Source organism: Microcaecilia unicolor, chromosome 5, assembly GCF_901765095.1.
Source record: "Microcaecilia unicolor chromosome 5, aMicUni1.1, whole genome shotgun sequence".
Classification (NCBI taxonomy): Eukaryota; Metazoa; Chordata; class Amphibia; order Gymnophiona; family Siphonopidae; genus Microcaecilia; species Microcaecilia unicolor.
In genome coordinates this window covers 229,948,588-229,971,427 of record NC_044035.1, presented here as the reverse complement: position 1 = coordinate 229,971,427, position 22,840 = coordinate 229,948,588, and the positions used below count along the sequence as shown (strand labels likewise).

The 22,840-nt window shown below is 47.3% G+C and overlaps 1 protein-coding gene across 1 annotated transcript in view; it reads right to left on the bottom strand.

Annotated features, from left to right (window-relative positions):
* CCDC181 (coiled-coil domain containing 181) overlaps positions 1–22,840 on the bottom strand; it is a 301,144-nt gene that overhangs the window by 161,940 nt on the left and 116,364 nt on the right. Inside the window, exon 4 of the mRNA XM_030203843.1 lies at positions 14,940–15,854. Coding sequence (XP_030059703.1) covers positions 14,940–15,854 — 915 coding nt within the window. The remainder of the gene's footprint in view (positions 1–14,939; positions 15,855–22,840) is intronic.

Below are 22,840 nucleotides of genomic sequence, written 5' to 3'. Positions count from 1 at the left end.
GACGAGAGCGAGCGCGCTGGGGCTTAGCCTGGGCCGCAGGCTGTCGAGAAGGAGGATTGTACCTACGCTTGCCAGAAGAGTAGGAAACAGTCTTCCTTCCCCCAAAAAATCTTCTACCTGTAGAGGTAGAGGCTGAAGGCTGCCGGCGGGAGAACTTGTCGAATGCGGTGTCCCGCTGGTGGAGCTGCTCTACCACCTGTTCGACTTTCTCTCCAAAAATGTTATCCGCACGGCAAGGCGAGTCCGCAATCCGCTGCTGGATTCTATTCTCCAGGTCGGAGGCACGCAGCCATAAGAGCCTGCGCATCACCACACCTTGAGCAGCGGCCCTGGACGCAACATCAAAGGTGTCATACACCCCTCTGGCCAGGAATTTTCTGCACGCCTTCAGCTGCCTGACCACCTCCTGAAATGGCTTGGCTTGCTCAGGGGGGAGCGCATCAACCAAGCCCGCCAACTGCCGCACATTGTTCCGCATGTGTATGCTCGTGTAGAGCTGGTAAGACTGAATTTTGGCCACGAGCATAGAAGAATGGTAGGCCTTCCTCCCAAAGGAGTCCAAGGTTCTAGAGTCCTTGCCCGGGGGCGCCGAAGCATGCTCCCTAGAACTCTTGGCCTTCTTTAGGGCCAAATCCACAACTCCAGAGTCGTGAGGCAACTGAGTGCGCATCAGCTCTGGGTCCCCATGGATCCGGTACTGGGACTCGATCTTCTTGGGAATGTGGGGGTTAGTTAAAGGCTTGGTCCAGTTCGCCAGCAATGTCTTTTTTAGGACATGGTGCATGGGTACAGTGGACGCTTCCTTAGGTGGAGAAGGATAGTCCAGGAGCTCAAACATTTCAGCCCTGGGCTCGTCCTCCACAACCACCGGGAAGGGGATGGCCGTAGACATCTCCCGGACAAAGGAAGCGAAAGACAGACTCTCGGGAGGAGAAAGCTGTCTTTCAGGAGAGGGAGTGGGATCAGAAGGAAGACCCTCAGACTCCTCGTCAGAGAAATATCTGATGTCTCCTTCGTCTTCCCACGAGGCCTCACCCTCGGTGTCAGACACAAGTTCACGAACCTGTGTCTGCAACCTCGCCCGACTCGACTCTGTGGAGCCACGTCCACGATGGGGGCGTCGAGAGGTAGACTCCCTCGCCCGCATCGGCGAAGCTCCCTCCGCCGACGTAGTCGGGGAGCCTTCCTGGGAGGCGGCGGCAGCCGGTACCGCACGCGGCACCGACGCCGGGGACCTCACCTCGGGCGATGGGCCAGCCGGCGCCACGCTCGACGGTACCGGTGGCGCAAGCACCGCCGGTACCGGAGGGGTAGGGCGCAACAGCTCTCCCAGAATCTCTGGGAGAACGGCCCGGAGGCTCTCGTTTAGAGCGGCTGCAGAGAAAGGCATGGAGGTCGATGCAGGCGTCGACGTCAGAACCTGTTCCGGGCGTGGAGGCTGTTCCGGGCTGTCCAGAGTGGAGCGCATCGACACCTCCTGAACAGAGGGTGAGCGGTCCTCTCGGTGCCGATGCCTGCTGGGTGCCGACTCCCTCGGCGACCCAGAGCTCTCGGTGCCGACCCGGGAAGGAGACCGATGACGATGCTTCTTCGACTTCTTGGAACGAAGCATGTCACCGGAGCTTCCCGGCACCGACGAGGAGGACGTAGAATCCAGCCGTCGCTTCCTCGGGGCCGAGACCGAGGGAGGTCGGTCTCGGGGGGGCTGTACCGCAGGAGCCCTCAGGGTAGGGGGAGACCCACCCGAAGGCTCACCGCCACCAGCAGGGGAATGGACAGCCCTCACCTGCACTCCAGACGAAGCACCACCGTCCGACGACATCAGCAGACGAGGTCCCGGTACCACCGACGTCGATACAGTCGTCCGATGTCTCAGCGCCGATGCAGAGGTCCGACGCCTCGATGCACTGGCAGCCAAGGATGAAGGTCTGGACGCTGAAGACGTCGATGCACTCGATACCCCCGGTGCCGATGCCGACGAAGAGCCCGAGAACAAAATGTTCCACTGGGCTAACCTCGCTACCTGAGTCCGCTTTTGTAAAAGGGAACACAGACTACAGGCCTGAGGGCGGTGCCCAGCCCCCAGACACTGAAGACACGACGCGTGCCTGTCAGTGAGCGAGATTACCCGGGCGCACTGGGTGCAATTCTTGAAGCCGCTGGAAGGCTTCGATGTCATGGGCGGAAAAATCACGCCGGCGAGATCAAAAGTCGAAATGGCGAAAATTGGCACCAGAAAAAAAGCGAGAAGGAAATTTCGACCAGGGCCTAAATGAGGCCTACCCCGACGACGAAAGAAAACTTACCGGGGCAGAAAAAACTCGAAGTACAGGAAGGGAAAAACCAAAAGAGGTCTTTCCGAAGCAATTTGAACAGTTTCTCACAGAAACGAGTCGAAAACGACGCTCGAGGTCGACTTTTCGGGGCACGAATGGCAAAATACAACCGTACCGAGCGCAGAGAAAAGAAGACTGGCCGGCACAAGCCGGTTTCGGGCGGGAAGACGTCCGCGCATGCGCGGTGCGCATCGGCGCGCGAGGGCTAGCAAAGGCTTTTGCTAGTGAAGATTCCGATTGGAGGGGCTGCCGTGGACGTCACCCATCAGTGAGAACAAGCAGCCTGCTTGTCCTCGGAGAATAGACAATATCAACAGAAAAAAATATTCAGATAACAGTACATATTCTCTCTCGTGCAAATTAATTGGCTGATGAGCCAATTAACATCAATAATTGGGTTCTAACAATCAATTATTGAGTTAATTGGCACTCATTAAAATTTGCACACACATCTAGATGTGCACTATTCTATCAGTTCTACATTTATGTGGATGATGTGACGCTACTCATACCTATTGAACCTGACTTACCTGCAGCACTGAATAAACTGATTACCTGTCTAACATCAATTCAAGAATGGGCTAAAAACAACAAACTTTGCCTGAACACAAGTAAAACTGAGCTTCTATGGGTCCCTAACACAAATGGGCATATACCTGACATTAAAATCTCTATTGAGAAACATGAACTCTCTCTAAAATCTCAAGTCAGGAACCTTGGAATACAGCTCGATTCAACATTTGCTCTGATCCCCCAAATCCAAGCAACCTTCAAGAGCAGCTTCTATCACTTGTGACAACTACGTTGCCTTTCTCCTTACATTGAGAAGGCAATCTTGTCTCAGTTGTACATGCCATGATAACATCAAGACTAGATTACTATAATGCACTCTACAACGGTCTGACTACAAAGAGCCTGCACAGCTCCAATTGTTTCAGAATGCTGCAGCAAGACTAATAGAAGGTTGTAAGCAATGTGACCACATCACACCATTTTTGCAAAAACTTCACTGGCTATCCCCCGCTGAATATCCCTGGTTAGTGGCTAAATGGTTATATCGTGCAATATAACCAGATATCCACCAATTTTTAAAGCGAGTTTAGTGGCCATATTTGGCGGCATGAAACCATAGAATATCTCTGGCCGGTTTCAAGATAACTGGCTAAGTCTGACTTTTACCCAGTTATCTTGAAATTGTTCAAAAATAAACCAGATATTCAATGCCGGTCACAGGAAACGATCCAGGCTCAGTACTGCCTGTGGGAGTTAGCCGGTCTAACTCCCATGGTCTGAACACTGGCCTCTCTATATTTGACCTTCAAGGCCCTTAAAGGAAATGGCCCAGAGTACTTGAAGAACAGGATCTCCCCCCTACATATCTCTAAGGTCACTAAGGTCCTCCCAAGGAGTATCCCTAACCAAACCCTCTCCAAAGGATATCACACAATATGATACCCACAAGCAAGCCTTCTCCAGAGTAACCCACACACTCTGGAATCCACTCCCTAAAAGGCTTCGCTTAACACAAGACTATCTCTACTTCAGGAAGCAAATGAAAGCTTGGCTCTTCAACCAGGAGCTTAATGGAAAACGTAACTAAGAGCCTCTTTTACTAAACTGTGTTAGCGACTCCCAGCACACGCACACACACACAGAATGACACTGCTGCACATACTATAGCAGGACATGAGAACATTACTCAGCTGCAGGGCTGTGTTCACATTGGGCTCCCACATTTCACGCTAAATAACACACTATTTGTTTATTTACTGCTCAAATTCTTACATACTTCTGCTCAGTATATATCGGGTCAGCGGCCCTGAGTTTATTCTGAGCTTTCTTCCTTCACTTAGTTTAATCTCATTATTTTGACTGGATAAATGCAACTTTCTATCTCCCTGCACTCTACAAGCAAGCAACTGTGATGAGCTGGATCTACAACAATAAAAGAAAAAGCCTCCAGTAAATCTGCATCAATTGGATCATCAAACAACACCAAGATTCAGGAACTGCATAATGATGAAACCATAAATGCAATTCTGTGAGTTGAAGTTCATATCTTTAACCTATATTGTCCCTAATTTCTGGTATCTGCTGAAGCTCCCCCTCAATTAGACTACCAATAATCTCACAGATGTGAAATATAATCTTTAGATGTCTCTAGTGAACAGAAGTGCCTACTAAGATATCAGATAATTGAGTTTAAAACTATTTTACTTTGTTTCAAGATATTAAAGTACAAAATATAAATAAAATAAGCAGTTCTATGGAATGACTGCATATCTATCAAAGAATCTCAACTTTCTTACTTCAGAGGGGGAAGGGGGGGGGGGATGGGACTTGATATACCGCCTTTATGAGGTTTTTGCAACTACATTCAAAGCGGTTTACATATATTCAGGTACTTATTTTGTACCAGGGGCTCAGACCCTCATCAAGCATTGTCTTTAAAATTAACACTCCCCTGTTAATTGCAGCCTTCGAAAGCTAATCAAGAAATGTATTGTTATGTCCAATAAAAAAGGTATCATCTTATTTTCTTTTACTACTACTACTACTATTTAGCATTTCTATAGCGCTACAAGGCATACGCAGCGCTGCACAAACATAGAAGAAAGACAGTCCCTGCTCAAAGAGCTTACAATCTAATAGACAAAAAATAAATAAAGTAAGCAAATCAAATCAATTAATGTGAACGGGAAGGAAGAGAGGAGGGTAGGTGGAGGCGAGTGGTTACAAGTAGTTACGAGTCAAAAGCAATGTTAAAGAGGTGGGCTTTCAGTCTAGATTTAAAGGTGGCCAAGGATGGGGCAAGACGTAGGGACTCAGGAAGTTTATTCCAGGCGTAGGGTGCAGCGAGACAGAAGGCGCGAAGTCTGGAGTTGGCAGTAGTGGAGAAGGGAACAGATAAGAAGGATTTATCCATGGAGCGGAGTGCACGGGAAGGGGTGTAGGGATGGACGAGTGTGGAGAGATACTGGGGAGCAGCAGAGTGAGTACTTTTATAGGTTAGTAGAAGAAGTTTGAACAGGTTGCGAAAACGGATAGGGAGCCAGTGAAGGGTCTTGAGGAGAGGGGTAGTATGAGTAAAGCGACCCTGGCGGAAGATGAGACGGGCAGCAGAGTTTTGAACCGACTGGAGAGGGGAAAGGTGACTAAGTGGGAGGCCAGCAAGAAGCAGATTGCAGTAGTCTAAACGAGAGGTGACAAGGGTGTGGATGAGGGTTTTGGTAGAGTGCTCAGAAAGAAAGGGGCGGATTTTATGGATGTTGTAAAGAAAGAAACGACAGGTCTTGGCAATCTGCTGGATATGAGCAGAGAAGGAGAGAGAAGAGTCAAAGATGACCCCAAGGTTTCGAGCTGAGGAGACAGGGAGAATGAGAGAGCCATCAACAGAAATAGAAAATGGGGGGAGCGGGGAGGTGGGTTTGGGGGGGGGAAAATGAGAAGCTCGGTTTTGGTCATATTTAATTTCAGGTGGCGTTGAGACATCCAGACAGCAATGTCAGACAAGCACGCTGAAACTTTGGTTTGGATGCAAGGTGAGATATCAGGGGTAGAAAGGTAGATTTGGGAGTCATCAGCATAGAGATTGTAGGAAAAGCCATGGGATGAGATTAATGAGCCAAGGGAAGAAGTGTAGATAGAAAAGAGGAGGGGACCAAGAACAGAACCCTGAGGTACGCCGACAGGCAGAGGGATAGAAGTAGAAGAGGAGCCACCAGAGTGAACACTAAAGGTGCGGAGGGAGAGGTAGGAAGAGAACCAGGAAAGGACAGAGTCCTGGAATCCAAGTGAGGACAGGGTATTGAGAAGTATGCTGTGATCGACAGTGTCAAAAGCAGCGGAAAGATCAAGAAGAATGAGGATGGAATATTGACCTCTGGATTTAGCCAGTAATAGGTCATTGGAGACTTTAGTAAGTGCAGTTTCGGTTGAGTGGAGAGGGCGAAAACCAGTTTGTAGTGGGTCAAGAATAGCATGTGAGGAAAGAAAATCAAGGCAGCGGCGGTGAACAGCACGCTCAAGTAATTTGGAGAGAAAAGGAAGGAGGGAGATGGGTCGGTAATTAGAGGGACAAGTAGGGTCGAGTGAAGGGTTCTTAAGGAGAGGTGTGACCACAGCATGTTTAAAGGCAGCAGGGACAGTCGCAGTGGAAAGTGAGAGGTTGAGAATGTGACAGATAAAAGGAATAAGAGCAGGAGAGATGGCATTAAGAAGGTGGGTGGGAATGGGATCAGAGGAACAGGTGGTACATTTTGAGGAAGAAAGGAGAAGTGTAGTTTCCTCAATAGTAACTTCAGGAAAGGAGGAAAGGGAATGAGGGGAAGGAGAGAGAGGGGAACGGACTAGTGGAGGGAGAGGTGGTGAGGTAGAGAAAGCAAGGTTTATCTTTTGAACCTTGTTGTGAAAGAATTCAGCAAGGGTCTGAGGAGATAATGAAGGGGGAGTTGGGGGAGGGGGCACCTTGAGGAGAGAGTTCAATGTGGTGAAGAGAAGTCGAGGATTAGAGCCAAGAGAGTTGGTCAGTTGGATATAATAATCCTATTTGGCACGTAAAAGAGCAGATTGGAAGGAGGTCAGCATGAACTTAAAGTGTAAGAAATCAGCAAGGGCCCGAGATTTCCGCCAGAGGCGTTCGGCGGAGCGGGTACAGGAACGTAGGTAGCGGATATTAGAAGTCAGCCAAGGTTGGGGTTTTGTACGCCTTACAGGGCGGGTCATCAAAGGTGCAAGAGTGTCTAAGGCAGAGGATAGAGTATTGTTGTAAGAAAAAACAGCCTCATTGACAGACGTGGATGGTGCCACAGTAGAGAGGAGGTTTGAAACATGGGAGGATAGAGATGAAGGGTCAATATCGTGAAGATTCCTAGATAAATTAGATAAGATAGGACGGGACTGGGAGGGAGGAGATTTAAGTGTGAAAGTTATAAGATGGTGATCAGAGGAGGGAAGATCAGAGGCAAGGAAACTAGAAGGTGAACAGTTGGAGGAGATGATGAGATCAAGACAGTGACCATTTTGATGAGTGGGGGAGGTGGAGCATAGTTGGAGATTAAAGGAGGACGTTAAAGCGAGTAACTTGGAAATATAAGAGTTGGAAGGATCATTAGCAGGAATATTAAAGTCACCAAGGATGATAGAGGGGGAGGAAGGATCATGGAAGAAGGCAAGCCAGGCGTCAAAGTCACTGAGAAAGGATGAAAGGGACTTATGAGGGGGACGATAAATGACCGCTATTCGAAGAGGCAGAGGAGAGAAAAGGCGGATAGAGTGGACTTCAAAGAAGGAAAAACAGTGAGATTGAGGTGGAAGAAGGGGTTGAAATCTGGAGGAGGGAGAGAGAAGTAGTCCAACACCGCCCCCACGGCCAGCAGGGCGAGGAGTATGTGAAAATAGATAACCGCCATGGCACAGGGCTGCGACTGAAGCAGAGTCATCAGGGCAGAGCCAGGTTTCTGTTATGGCGAGCAGATGGAGGTGACGTGAGATAAAGAGGTCCTGGATATAGGGGAGTTTGTTACAGATAGAGTGGGCATTCCATAGGGCGCAAGAGAAGGGCAGAGAAGAGGAGGGGAGTAGAGGAATAGAGATGAGGTTAGAGAGGTCACGGTGAGATCTGTAGAGTTTGGATAATAGTTGGTGAGGAGGGCCAGGATTGGGATTGATGTCACCAGCTGAGAGTAAGAGAAGGAGTAAAAGAGAGCGGAGGAGAGTAGGAGAGGTGTGGCCATGAAGGCGTCGAAGGCGAGAGGTATTTAGGTGGAATGGGAAAGGCAAAATGGAGGGAAGAAAGAGACGGAGATTAAAAGTCAAGAGGGAGGAAGAGGGTAGGAGAGAAGGTGAGGTGATGAAGTCAATGGATGGGAAGTGAGTTCCTGTAGCGGAGAGAGGTAGGGGGTGAGGGAAAAGATTAGGAAGGGACAGAGCTAGGAAGAGAATGTGAATAGGGGCCATAAACAATTAAGGTACTTTAGCAACTGGAAAAAGATTAGATACAAAGAGAAAAATGCCCCGTGCGCCGTTAGGCGCGCGGCACCTAGAGCAGAGGCCCTGAGTGGATCGGAGTGGACCTGGGTGTCACCCCAGAGAAGGCTGTAAGGATAAGCAGATGAGCTGCAAGTCCTCCACAGCACCTGAAAGGCAGCCGGTGGTAGAGCTGGGCACCTCTCAGCTGAGGAAAGGCTTACCAGGGGTTAGGCCGAAGCCAGCATTCCTCCCCCTGAGGGTCGCCTGATCCATGTTTTATTTTGTTTGATTTCTATTGATAACCTTGCAGCCAAAGACAAACTGGTTTTTGTTATACTGAATAGACAGAAAGCTCTGAAATCCCACCTACTTTAATACAAAAATCTGCTCTGGCCAAATATATCAAAGATCTTCATACACTCTAGTAATCTGGGGAAGAATATACAAAAGCCTCAAGAAAAACAATGTTTCTAACTTAAATAAAGGAGATTTAAAACAAGCATTGTGGAAGCTTTTCTCATAGCTGCATTCCAAGAAGTGCTTAAGGTCAATTACTCTCCTATATCCAAATACCTGTCCTATTCAGCTCATGTCCCCCTCCCCTCTCCATTGCTTGCAGTAATTCCAAACTGGCAACTTGAAAAAGAGAACAGAGTGTTTGTAACCTTCTTTCAAACAGCAAACAAAGGAAATTGTCAAATCAGACAGAGTGACCCTACAACCTGTACAGAGGAACCTAGGAGCAAAATTTGTGGGAAAGCAGTGGAGGAGTAGCCTAGTGGTTAGTGCAGCGGACTTTGATCCTGGGGAACTGGGTTTGATTCCTACTGCAGCTCCGTGTGACTGTGGGCAAGTCACTTAACCCTCCATTGCCCCAGGTACAAAATAAGTACCTGTATATATGTAAACCACTTTGAATGTAGTTGCAAAATACCACAGAAAGGCGGTATATCAAGTCCCATTTCCCTTCCCCTTTCATCCTACGGACTGACTAGACAGAGCAGTCCAGTGTCTGTGGTACAGAGCAGGCAGATGCGGATCAGCAGTGCAATCAATCATCAGCACACCACAACGCACTCCAGCCCAGAAGGACGGCATAGTCTCACCCTCACCATGCTCAGCGATGATCAGATGAGGAGTCAGCACAGCAGTGCACCTGAGGTTGTGGGAACACTGGATGCAGATGAACCGTGAAAGGTGAACTGCTATTCGGGGTTGGGGTCTGCGCCCTGTGAGAGTCCAGTTCTGGATGCCCTGCCACTCATACTGTAGGCACTCTACAAGAAGTTGTAGGCACCCTATTCAGAGCTGCATGACCCACCATTGAAGAATGGCAGCCCAGAACCAAGACCTCTCACCTGGGGGTGATGCGGCAACTATGCGCCCTCTACACTGCTCATCTTGGCTGCCATGATTAGCCACAGCATCCTCCACTCTCTGAACAAGAACTTCCACTGCTCATTTATCTTTTTGACATGCTCAAGATGATTCTGGATACTAACATTCCTTCCATGGAATACTGAGAATTCTTGTTCTCTTGGCTTTCTTGAAACTGGATTTGACCACAATTGACTGGTGTGATAACTGCAACTTCTCCAAACTAGGTCTTCTGGATGCTGTACATACATACAGCCTTACTTTTAACTAGCTGCACATGGTGGGGGCACATTCTCATCTATGCCTACTGAAATATGCCAACAATGAGTACTTTCATAGAAGATGCCCAGCATTTCTGCCCTAGACTCTACCTCCTCTTCTATCTTAGGTGAAATGGTGTCAGCCATTCCCTGACAAAACTGGTGAAGAGAAGGTCCTTCAGAAACACTTTCTCCTTCCTGTGAATACAAGCATTTATGGGTGTGAATGTTCCAGATTTGCACATATGTGTTAGTTGGGGACTAATGCAAGGGGGAAATCACCTGGACGAGGCATTGAGGGGCATTATCGAACGTCGCCGGCCAAATAGATCGCCAGCGATCTATTTTGGCGGCAGCGCTACAGCTGGCTGCTTTTTTTTTTCCATTATCGGCGAAAGCCGGCCATCTGGTAGCCACGCCCATGCCCGCCCATGTCCCGCCTTCGCTAATCTACCGACATGCCCCCTTGAACTTTTGCCGGCGAAGCGACGGGAAAGCGGCAATGCAGTCAAAAATGCCGCTTTCGATTATACCGATTTCGCCGCTTTTAAAAAATCGCCGGCCATCTCCCAATTTGTGTCGGAAGATGGCCGGCGATCACTTTCGATTATAAGCTGGATTGTCATCTCCCAGAATTGCACACCCATGTTATAGGATAAAGCGCAGGTACTTACCTGTAGCAGGTGTTCTCTGAGCACAGCAGGTTTTATATTCTCACAAGTGTGTGACGCCAACCTGCGTCGCTCAGTCTAGAATTTATCAAAGTCTAATGAGAGCTTTGTGGAGTGCGAGACAAGCTCCAACGCACATGCGTGAGTGCCTTCCTGCCCGCCGCGAGAACACAGTCTTCTCAGTTTAATACTACAGCAAAAATTAAAGTACAAAACTACAAAGGACACAACTCCAAGGGGAGGTGGGAGGGACTGTTAGACTATGAAGCCTGCTGTCCTCTGAGAACACCTGCTACAGGTAAGTACCTGCGCTTTCTCCATGGACAAGTAGGCTTCTAATTCTCACAAGTGGGGAATCCCTAGAATCCAGGCTCACCAAAAACAAACAAACATTGGTCAATTGGGACTCGCAACGGCAAGGATATAATACAGATTGACTTGAAACTATATACAATCTGAATGAGAGTGCAGCCTGAAACAGAATAAAATGTGCCTAGGAGAGTGGAGTTGGATTTTAGACCCCAAACAGATTCTGCAACAGTGTCTGCCCGAACTGTCATGTCGGGTATCCTGCTCAAGGCAATAGTGTGATGTGAATGTGTGGACTGAAGACCACATCGCAGCCTTGCAAATTTCTTCAAAGGAGGCTGACTTCAAGTAGTCCACCAACGCAGCCGTGGTTCTGACATTATGAGACGTGAATATGACCCTCTAGGGCCAGCCCAGCTTGGGCATAAGTGAAGGAAACGCAATCTGCCACCCAATTAGAAATGGTGTGTTTCCCGACGGCGACCCCCCCCCCCCCCCCCCCCATCCTGTTGGTATCAACAGAAACAAAAAGCTGGGTGGACTGTCTGTGGGGCATTGTCTGCTCCATATAGTAGGCCAATGCTCTCTTGCAATCCAATGTTTGCAAGCTGCTTTCACCAGCATGGGCATGAGGTTGGGGGAAAAAATATGGGCAAGACAATCGACTGGTTCAGATTTATTTATTTTTGTTACATTTGTACCCCGCACTTTTCCACTCATGGCAGGCTCAATGTGGCGGCAATGGAGAGTTAAGTGACTTGCCCAGAGTCACAAGGAGCTGCCTGTGCTGGGAATTGAACTCAGTTCCTCAGTTCCCAAGGACCAAAGTCCACCACCCTAACCACTAGGCCACTCCTCCAACACCACTTTTGACAGGAACTTAGGGTGCATGCGGAGGACTAGTCTGTTGTGATGAAACTTAGTATAAACTGCATCCACTACTAAGGCCTGAAGCTCTCTGACTCTACGAGCTGAAGTAACAGCCACCAAGAAAATGATCTTCCAGGTCAAGTACTTCAGATGGCAGGAATTCAGTGGCTCAAAAGGAGCTTTTATCAGCTGGGTGAGAACGACGTTGAGATCCCATGACACTGGTTGGTTTGACAGAGGGCTTTGAGAAAAGCAAACTTCTCGTGAAGCAAACAACTAGAGGCTGTCCAGAGATGGGCTTACCTTCTACACGCTGATGATAAGCACTAATTGCACTAAGGTGAACCCTTACAGAGTTGGTCTTGAGACCAGACTCTGATAGGTGTAGAAAGTATTCAAGCAGGGTCTGTGTAGGACAAGAAAGGGAATCTAGGGCCTTGTTCTCACACCAGACGGCAAACCTTGTCCATTTGTAAGAATAGCACCTCTTAGTGGAATCTTTCCTGGAAGCCAGCAAGACCCGGGAGACACCCTCTGAAAGACCCAAGGAAGCGAATGCTAGGCTCTCAACATCCAAGCTGTGAGAGCCAGAGACTGGAGGTTGGGATGATGAGGGTCAGAAAACACTCCAATCACCATGGTTCTTCGGAGGATAACTCCACAAGTAGAGGGAACCATATCTGCTGCGGCCAATTCGGCACGATCAGAATCATGGTTCCATGGTCTTGCTTGAGTTTCAACAAAGTCAGAAACACGCAGCCATGAGAGTCTGTGCATTGCTACACTTTAAGCAGAAATCCTGGACACCAGAGCAAAAGTGTTTTAAGTGCCCCTGGCCAAGAACTTTTGACACGTCTTCTGCTGCTTGACCAACCAGCCTGCTCTGGAGGGAGCATCTCAGCCAGGTCAGACAACTCGCACACCAAGTTTCACAAGTGGACGCTCGTGAAGAGCTGGTGATTGTATTTGTAAAATGAGCACTGAAGCCTGGTACATCTTCCTCCAAAAAGAATTCAGAGTTCTAGCTTCTCTGCCTGGGGGTGCCGAGGCATAGTCCCTGGAACTTCTGGCTCTATTGAGAGCAGATTCCACTACTATGGAAAGTGGGGCAACTGAGGCTTATCAAAACCAGGTGAACTGTGGATCTGATACTGGGTGTCAATCTTCTTGGGCATGACAGGGACCGACAAAGGGGACTCCCAGTTCCTGACGAGGACTTCCCTGAGAACCTTGTGAAGAGTGGCAGTCACAGCCTCCTTAGGAGGAGATGTGTAGTCTAGGACTTTGAGCATCTTGGCACTGGGTTCATCCTCCACTTCCAAAGGAAATGGAATGGCATCAGCCATTTCCTTAACAAAAGATGAATTGAAAAGCTCTCCAGAGACTTTCTCATTTCAGGAGGAGGGGAGGGTTCAGAAAGAATTCCATAGAACTCATCAGAGGAAAAGTACCTTGGATCCTCCTCTGAATCCCATAAGAAGCCCTCCTCTTCGGTGTCAGACTATACCTTGACTCCGGCAAAGCTTCCTCCACAGACAATGACGGAGTGCCGGCTTGGGTGGCAGTCGACACTGGGGCCGCATGTGGCATCGGTGTCGGAGGCCGCACCGCAGGCTGAGGGCCAAGCAGGGCTGCAAAGGGAGGCAGGGTAGGTGCAAGCACCCCCGATGCCGATGTACACCATTGCATGAGGCCATCCAGCAGCTCAGGTAGCACGGTTCAGATGCGCTCATCGAGAGCTGACACTGGGAAAAGCTGGGGTGCTAGCTCAGGCGCAGGTTGAAGAACTGCCAGGGTCAATACAGGAGCAGGGTCTTGTCTGCTGGGAGACTGACATGTCAGCACCTCCTGTATGGAGGGGGAGTGGTCCTCCTGGCGCGATGCTTTTCGGGTGCTGAAACCTTCGTCGCCCCAAAGCTCCTGGCACCATGCATGTAGGGCGACTGATGATGATGCTTCTTGGCCTTTGCCTGAAGCGTGTCACCGAGGCTCCTTGGTGCTGACGAGGATGACGTTGAATCCACACGTCGCTTTGGGGTAGGATCCGACCATGGACAGTCCCGAAGGCCCTGCACAGCAGGAGGCCTCGAGGCAGGTGGAGACCCATTCGATGCTTCACTGCTCCCAGTGACTAACAGCAGCCAGGCTTACTGATGCTTCTGATGTTGGTGCGATGCTCAACATCGATGTTGACACCGGCAACCTCCATGCCGACATCAAGGAACTGGACTTGGCTTCAAAAATCCTCTCTCGTTGAGCTTCTCTGGAAACCTGGGTCCTCTTCTTCATGCGAAGACAGAGAACACAGTTAGTGGGGCTATGGTCGGGCCCAAGACAATGTAGACACCGAGAATGGGTGTCTTTTCCAGAGATTGTCTGATTTCACTGGGTACAGTGCTTGAAGCCACTGGGAACTTTCATGGACATGGAAGGAAAAACTTCCTCGGCTAAATTAAACAAAGTGATGGTGCCTGAAAAATGGGCAAGGCACAGTAAAAAAGAAAGGGAAAGTTACCGGCTGAAGTCAAGGCCTAAAAGCGGCCTGATGACGATGGAAAATAAAAGGAAACTTAAAGTCAGGCAAAATCACTAAAACTAAAAGGAAAAGTAAAAGGACAGAAGTTCCACAACAGGAACACAATAAAGGAAGAAAAACTAAATGAAAAATAGCTGAAAGGCACAAAAAAAGCTCTCTAGAACCAAGAAATGTGAGAAGACGGTACAAAAACATGTCCTCTCCTCACCATGGTAGAAAAGGAACTGAGATACGTTCTTGCAGCAGGTGGGAGGGCACTTGTGCATGCCCGGTGGAGCGTGTGTCATACTGCACAAAGCTCTCATTAGATTCTGGTAAATTCCGGACCAGGTGACACGGGTTGGCGTCACCCACTTGTGAGAATTATAAGCCTGCTTGTCCTCGGAGAATGTCATTTATGCACCATAGTGCACCATTTAGGTGTGTGTACTTACGCCTGCCATAGACATAGTGTAAGTCGGAACACGTAAATACTGACTTATGTTAGTATTCTAGAATGGAATCTGGGCATCCAGATCCATTAAAGAATTTGTGCATAACATTTTGGTACAATTTATAGAACTGTCCCCAAAACATCTTAAATATTACATAGTATATCATTAAAATGTACCTCTTTCTTTTTCTGTTCTTTCCTTTGTTCACTCTTCCTTTGTACTTCTTTCTGTTTGGTTGTAAGACAATATGTAGTATTTTTTGGAGGGTAATTTGCAGACTGTACCCTTCGAGAAGGCTTTTTTCCTGCATTTCTTGTCATATTATTTACAGAACTAGGACGAAAATTGGGATCAGCAGGTGGTTGGGGAACATGCATCACAGCTTCCACAGATAAATTAACAGTGCTTTTACTCTGTTGTATGGAGATGTCTTCTTTCTTGTTGTTGGCTAATGAGCTCAGTACATTGGACTGTGAGGATCTAGGAGAAATTATCTGTGATCCATTTTCACTGGGTGTAATATTTATGGGAGGTAAAAAACCTTGACTCTCAATATCTTGTAAACTCACAAGTTCAAACTTCCCATCTCTCTCCACCAGAACCTTTCCCTCTTTGTGTTCTTGTTTTGGGTCATCAGAAATCTGTAATTGTGACATCCCATCTAATACACTCTCTTCATTATTAATAAAGTTTTTATCGCCTTCAAAAAATTCTGCTGGGGGGACCTCCAGATCTACCAGATTATCTTTGAATTTGAGCTTTCGTTCTCGACCTTCATATATGGGTTCCTCATCCTCCAGCTGCTTATTAGCTTTTACAATCTTTTCCATAATGTACCGTTTCACTTCTTCATCTTCTACATTCTGCTGCTCCTCTAGTTCCTCTGGATTTTCCAGCTTTATCTCATTTATAGAGCCATCACTATCAGTATCTGATACTGATACCATGTCTGGTACAGGCACTGTGTAATTCTTAGACTGTGACTTTTCCGGACTTTCATCAAAATCAAAAGATATAACTTCAACTGATGATTGCTTCTCATCAAATTCTGCTAGTTCTTTATCAATACGTGCTTCTATCTCTGCATCATCCTAATACAAAGAGAAAGTTCTTTAAAAATTCACATAAAATACATTATGAAGAAATCACTACAGAAAAATGAAGCAAGTTGCTTACCTCTAAAGGTGCTTTTCCATAGACAACAGGAAAAATCAGACACCCAAGTAGGTGAGGTAACATCATCCAAAGGTAACAAAAGAGAACTCATTCATTGCCGAAAATAAACTAGGCCTGTATGAGCATGTGTAGGTCTTCCCCATCCAGCCACCTCCTCACAGAGTACTCTCAGTCGATTATTAAGTTTTGTAAGCAACTCCCCTGGAAGAAGAGTGAGCATATGTGTCTGATTTATCCTGATGTCTATGGAGAACCTCAGTTACAGAAAAGCAACTTCACTTTCTCTGTTGACCGGCAGGATGAAACAGCTACAATAGCGGGAAATGCCAAAGCTGAGGGTTACAATTATGACTTATAATTAGGGATGGGCAGTCATTGTAAAGACATGGGAAATGCCAACGAAATATCCCATGTCGTTGCATGTCTTTAATAAACAAAAACAAGCAGAAAAAACCCCATGAAATTGAACTTGAGTCTATTTCGGGCTAAATGTCATGAATAAATAAATAACCAGCACACACTCTTTTTTTTTTTAAATGTATCGAAGTCTTTATTGAGCAATATAAACAGTACACATAGTATGCAAAATACGGCTCGTTACATCTTATTCCAAGTGAGCCAACCATAGTACAAAGTTTTAATCAAGGGATACCCTATACAATCATCGGTCCCACTGTAAACACATTTTACTTCAATTTTTTCATTTTGTAGAAACCCTCCCCTCCCCCCACCTTATTAACCTACTCCCCCTTCTACCTCCCCAGTTAACCTACCCTACCCCCCCCCCCCCACTGCTCCCTCCCTCCCCCATCAGACCAACCTTCTGCTATCACGAACATTCATTCAAAAATGGCAGCCACACTTTTTCCCAATTAGGCTGAGCTCTTCGTTTCACAGCTGTCAATCTCTCCATCTCGCATATATATTTCACCTTCGTAATCCAATCCATCAGCGAGGGAACCCGCGATGCCTTCCAATGCTTGGCCAAGTTAAGCTGAGCAGCATGCAAAGTTCCCCTCACCAACAACCATTGATGAATTTTAGGCCCTCTGGCCGTCGCCCCAGCACATAGATCAGAGGATGCCACGGTACAGAGCGTCCCACCTACTTCTGGAGCCGGTACTGAACGCTCCTCCAATACGCCTGTGCCTTACGACAGGACCACCATAGGTGTCCCATCGTTCCCATCTCCCCACACTGCCTCCAACATGCCCTCGACACTGTCGGAAACATATGGTGTAACCTTACAGGCGTGAGGTACCACCTGTAAAAAACTTTGATAGCATTCTTCTGCAAGGCTACTGATCACACAGACTTCAGTATCCCTCTCTCCAGCTGCACCCAACTTTTCTCTGGTAAAGTGAAGTTCAATTCCTGCTCCCACCTCTTCCTATGTATGTCAGTGGGTCTATGCCGAGCTACCTGATGTGCATATAAAGAAGCTATCATTCCCCGCGTGTTCTTAAAATCTACACACATTAGCTCCATGGGGTGAGCCTCCCTCTTCATGCATCCTGCATAGTTGGGTCCTTGCATATAGTGTAAGGTCTGTAAATATGCATAGAGGTCTTCCGGCCTAAGCCGATAATCCTCCACCAAGTTTTCAAAGGGTATCACTCCAGTTCCCACGTGCAGTTGCCCCCATATGTCCAAACCATTCTTTGCCCATCTGCTAAAGGCGGTATCCCCCACCCCCGGAGAGAACCCCGGGTTGTCCACTATCCAGCTTATAATCGAAAGAGAAAAACGCCTATATTGCGACCCAAATCGGGAGATGGGCGTCTTTCTCCCGTGGGCGCCCAAATCGGTATAATCGAAAGCCAATTTTGGGCGTTTCCAACTGCAATCCGTCGCGGAAACGGGTAAAGTTGATGGGGGCGTGTTGGAGGCGTGGTGAAGGCGGAACTGGGGCGTGGTTATCGGCCGAGGAGAGATGGGCGTCTTTAGCTGATAATCGAAAAAAAAGGCGTTTTTATCGCGATTTTGGGTCACTTTTTTTGGACCCTTTTTTTTCACGAACAGGCCCCAAAAAAGTGCCCCAACTGACAAGATGACCACTGGAGGGAATCGGGGATGACCTCCCCGGACTCCCCCAGTGGTCACTAACCCCCTCCCACCAAAAAAAACCCACTTTACAAACTTTTTTTCCAGCCTCTATGCCAGCCTCAAATGCCGTACCCACCTCTATAACAGCAGAATGTGTTCTATCCTGTGACAGCCTTTCCCTGGTTCTGATGTGGCTCTCGGGTGAGTGTGACACCTTTTCTGTTATGCGCACTGCAGAGTCACATCAGCAATGCATTGTGGTGGGTGTAGGGTATTGGGCTCCGTGATTCCACTAGCTTGTGGCAAATGCTCACGATGTTGGTAGTTGGTAGGCTCTACTCCCATGGTGCTTTTCCCCCTGCTTACTGGGTCAGAGTGTGCCCTGTTTTGTTTCCGGTAGTCCATGAGGTAGTGGCCATTTTTGTAAGCCAGTTTTAGATCCCTTTCACGTGTTAGCCACGTTACAGAACTTAGTTCTTCCCTTGAATGTGGCTGAAAGAGGGCATTGTACAGCATTCTGCCAGCTCTGACCTACTGCTCATCTCAGTACCAGGGAGACTTGTTGCCAGTGGGGCACAACCTCTGATCTGCAGTTAACTGTGAGTAAGCGTGCTTATTCCAATAAAGGATGTTTTTGGAGAGATTAGTCTTCAGGTGTCAACTGGTATGCCAATGTTATATAGCAGCAACCAGTCCTAGAGGCCTGAGTGTATGCAGGTCCATGGAGCACTTTTAGTGGGTACCGCAGTGCACTTCAGCCAGGCGGACTCAGGCCCATCCCCCCCTACCTGTAACACTTGTGCTGGTAAATGGGAGGCCTGTAAAACCCACTGTACCCACATGTAGGTGCCCCCTTCACCCCTAAGAGCTATGGTAGTGTTGTACATTTGTGGGTAGTGGGTTTTGGGGGAGGGGTTGGGTGCTCAGCACCCGTGGTAAGGGAGCTATGCATGAAGGAGCATTGTCTGAAGTCCACCGCACTGACCTCTAGGGTGCCCAGTTGGTGTCCTGGCATGTCAGGGGGGCGAGTGTACTACAAATCGTGGCCCCTCCCACGACCAAATGGCTTGGATTAGGACGTTTTTGAGCTGGGCATTTTTAGTTTCCATTATCGCTAAAAAAACAAACGCCCAGCTGAAAAACGTCCATTTTTTCAAAAATACGGTCTGTCCCGCCTCTTCACGTACCCGTTTTTGGACATAGACGCCCATGGAGATAGGCGTTCGCGTTCGATTATGCCCCTCCACAGGTGCTAGGCCAGAAATGGGAGGTTGGCGTTCCTCAAACATAAGATCCCAGTAGTGGAATGTGGCCTGCACTGCGGGTGGGAATTTATCTACCTGGCCTCTATGCCACGCCGACAGCCACATTAAGTGTCCTAGTTTACGGGAGCCCACCAAGGATTGCTCCATGTGGACCCACTGTTTGTGTTCGTCGCTGTGAAACCACTCTACCGCCGCCCTTGACTGCGCTGCACAGTAATACCAAAAGAGGTTGGGGACTCCCAGTCCCCCCTCCTTTCTACTCTTGTACAAGAGCGCTCGAGAGAGTCTCGGTCTCTTCTGGTTCCAAATGAACCTATTTAAGCTATCCTGCAAACCTGATAGAAACGACCTAGACACTTGCATGGGGATAACTTGGAATAAGTACAGAAGCCGGGGCAGCACGTTCATCTTAATTGTGGCAATCCGACCGAGCCATGATAACCCCATAGGCGACCAGCGATCCAGGTCTCTTACTATTTCTCTCTTAATTCCCGGGTAGTTAACTGCAAACAGGTCAGACAGATGTTTAGGAATTTGTACCCCCAGGTACCTTATATCCCTCGCTGCCCATTTGAACGCAAAGGATGACTTTAGCGATTCCAACAAGTGCGGCGAAACACCCACTGCCATACCCATCAATTTGCTGGCATTCAATTTGTATCCGGATATCCTAGTGTAGCCCTCTATCTCCCTCATCAAATTGGGGAGTGACACCAAGGGCTTTGTCAGATACAAGAGGACGTCATATGCAAAGAGTGCAATTTTGTGTTCCTGGGCCCCTATCCGGACCCCAGTGATATCGACGTTCTCTCGTATTGCCGCCGACAATGGCTCCATTGCTAGTGCAAACAACAAGGGAGACAGAGGGCACCCCTGTCTTGTTCCTCTTCCCAACCCAAAGGCCCCCGAGTTTCCCCCATGTATTCTCACACAAGCTTGTGGGGACGAGTAAAGTGCTTGGATCCAGGTTCTGTAATACTGACCTATCCCCACTCGTTGTAGTACCTTGTCCAGGTATTCCCAGTGGACCCTGTCGAAGGCCTTCTCCGCGTCTAGGCCTAACAATACTACCGGAGTGGCCTTTACTTGTGCACTGTACAACAAGTTCAACGTTCTGCGTATGTTGTCCATTGCCTGCTTCCCAGCTACGAATCCTACTTGATACGAATGAATTAGGGTGAGAAGCACCCCGCCCAGGCGGTTGGCAAGCACCTTCGCATTAAGTATTGAAATAGGGCGATAGGATGCACACTCTACCTTGTCCTTTCCTGGTTTTGGGATTACCACCACCCAGGTCTCCATCATGGATTGAGGGAGCCTAGCCCCCTCCCTCACTGACTTAATAACCATAGCCAGATATGGTGCCAGTTCCCCCCCAAAAATCTTGAAAAACTCGTTTGTGTACCCGTCCAAACCCGGGGCCTTACCTACTGGCAGTGATTTAATAACCTGAAGCACTTCAACTACCTGCACCGGGGCCTCCAGATCTCTCCTCTGCTGTTCTGACAGCACTGCCAGGCCTCTATCTTAACCAGCACACACTCTTAACAATATTGCCCACAAAACAAAATGAACAATGCTGCAAACAACATAGAAAATGAAACAAAACAAAATGAACATTTTTGGGCTGCACATCCCTACTTGTAATATAGAAACCCAATACTAAGCATTAGTTGAATAAAGTTTGCAGAATGGACTGCCCAAAACCTATTTCTCACAGTGGTGCGATATAAAAGTGTAGACTGAAAATTTTGGGCTGAGCTCCTAAATTTAGGGCTTCTTTTACAAAGCTGTGTTAGCGATTCCTGTGCGGCAAATGAGAGGAAGCCCATAGGAATTGAATGGGCTTCCTCTCAATTTGCCATGCCGGTAATCGCTAGTACAGTTTAGTAAAAGAGGCCCATTGAGGGACATTTATGATATGATTTGTAAGTCCAACTTTGGACATTTTTCTCAAAACGTCCAAAATCCAAATAGCAAATATAGGGCCCTGTTTACTAGGTGTGCTAGTGTTTTTAGTGTGTGCTAAGAATTAGCATGCGCTAACGCTAAACACACCCATATATTCCTATATTTCATATATTAGTGTGCACTACAAACGCTAGCACCCCTACAGTGTGGTTTAGTAAACAGGGCCCACAGCCATTTTCAAAACAGCATTCCTTTATGCCTCTAGTGGTCATCTGGTCATTTAAGGCATTTTTGTGGCTTAGTCGTTATTAAACACTTATCAAAAAATCCCCAAGGGAGAGACAAAAAATGAAGACTAATAATGTATAGTCAATCCCTAAACAAACTTGTAAAAAAGTGGGTTTAAACAGGATGTCTGGGGAGAACCTATAAACGGGTATGTTTCACTTGAATTTAATTTATATATATTTCCTTTTTATTGGGGGTTGAAGGAGGATTCAGCATAGGCTGTAAATAAAGCCGAGCAACGTATCAGTGAGTCATACCGCTAGAAAGCGGCTTACCTAAACAGCTCTACACATCATGAAATATCCTCCCGAAGTCAAACCTCCAAAATCTTTGTATGTAAACTGAATAATTTAACCCAAATAGTGAAAAATCAAATATCGATATTTAACATATTTAAGTTGTCCCCAAGCATACTGTGTCCCTGATGTTCACCTGGAGGCAACGCAAAATATCGCTATAACAGCCCGGTCTTGACTATTAACAAGATCCGATTTAACTCCCAACAAAACACTGGAATGAAGGTATCTTACAGAAGCTAACTTATCTGAGCTGTAATTTACACTGCTTGTTCACTGAGGGGTTCAGTACATCCTACAGAAATTTCTGTTTCAAGACAAAGCTCTTCTTCAGGGATGCCAGTGTACATCTGTATCCATCCTCCATTTCTGAAAGGACATGGAGGATGGATACAGTATATTTAGGGATTGACTATACATTATTAGTCGTTATTAAAACAGGTCTAGCTCAAAATGTCTTAGTTCTAGTCCTGGACATTTTGGTTTTGTTTCATTATGGCAGAAAAACATCTAGGTTTCAGGAACGCCCAAATTCAGCCCTTACCACACCCCATTGAGATTTGGATGCACTGCAGACAAACTGCATAGAAAAACATCTGGAAATGGGGTAAAATACTGATTTGGATGTTTTGATAAGAAAAAAAATGTCCAAATGCTGCTTTATACCACTTTTTAGATGTTTTTCTCTTTCAAAAATTAGTCCCTTAGTCTTTTAAATGTGTGCCCTGTTTTCAGCTGAACCCAGGAACCTAAGTTTTCAGCTCAAAATTCTTCTTAATTTAGGAACTTAAAAGTTATGCTTATAAATTGCTAACTGCCATTCAATTGCCTGATTTATGATCCTAGCATTTATCTGGCTAACCACTAATATTAAGCAGGAGATGGCTGGTTATCTCCACTGAATATTCTTGGTTAGTGCATAGTGGTTAACTGGCTATATCACGTGATATAGCTGGCTATCTGCAAATATTCAAGCGCTGGCCAGCTAAGTTTAGTGGCCAAATTAGACCACCTAAATAACAGTCTTAACTTTGGCCACTATAAATTTAACTGGCCAGTGCTGAATATTCATTTAGGCGGTTGTTTGAGCTGGCC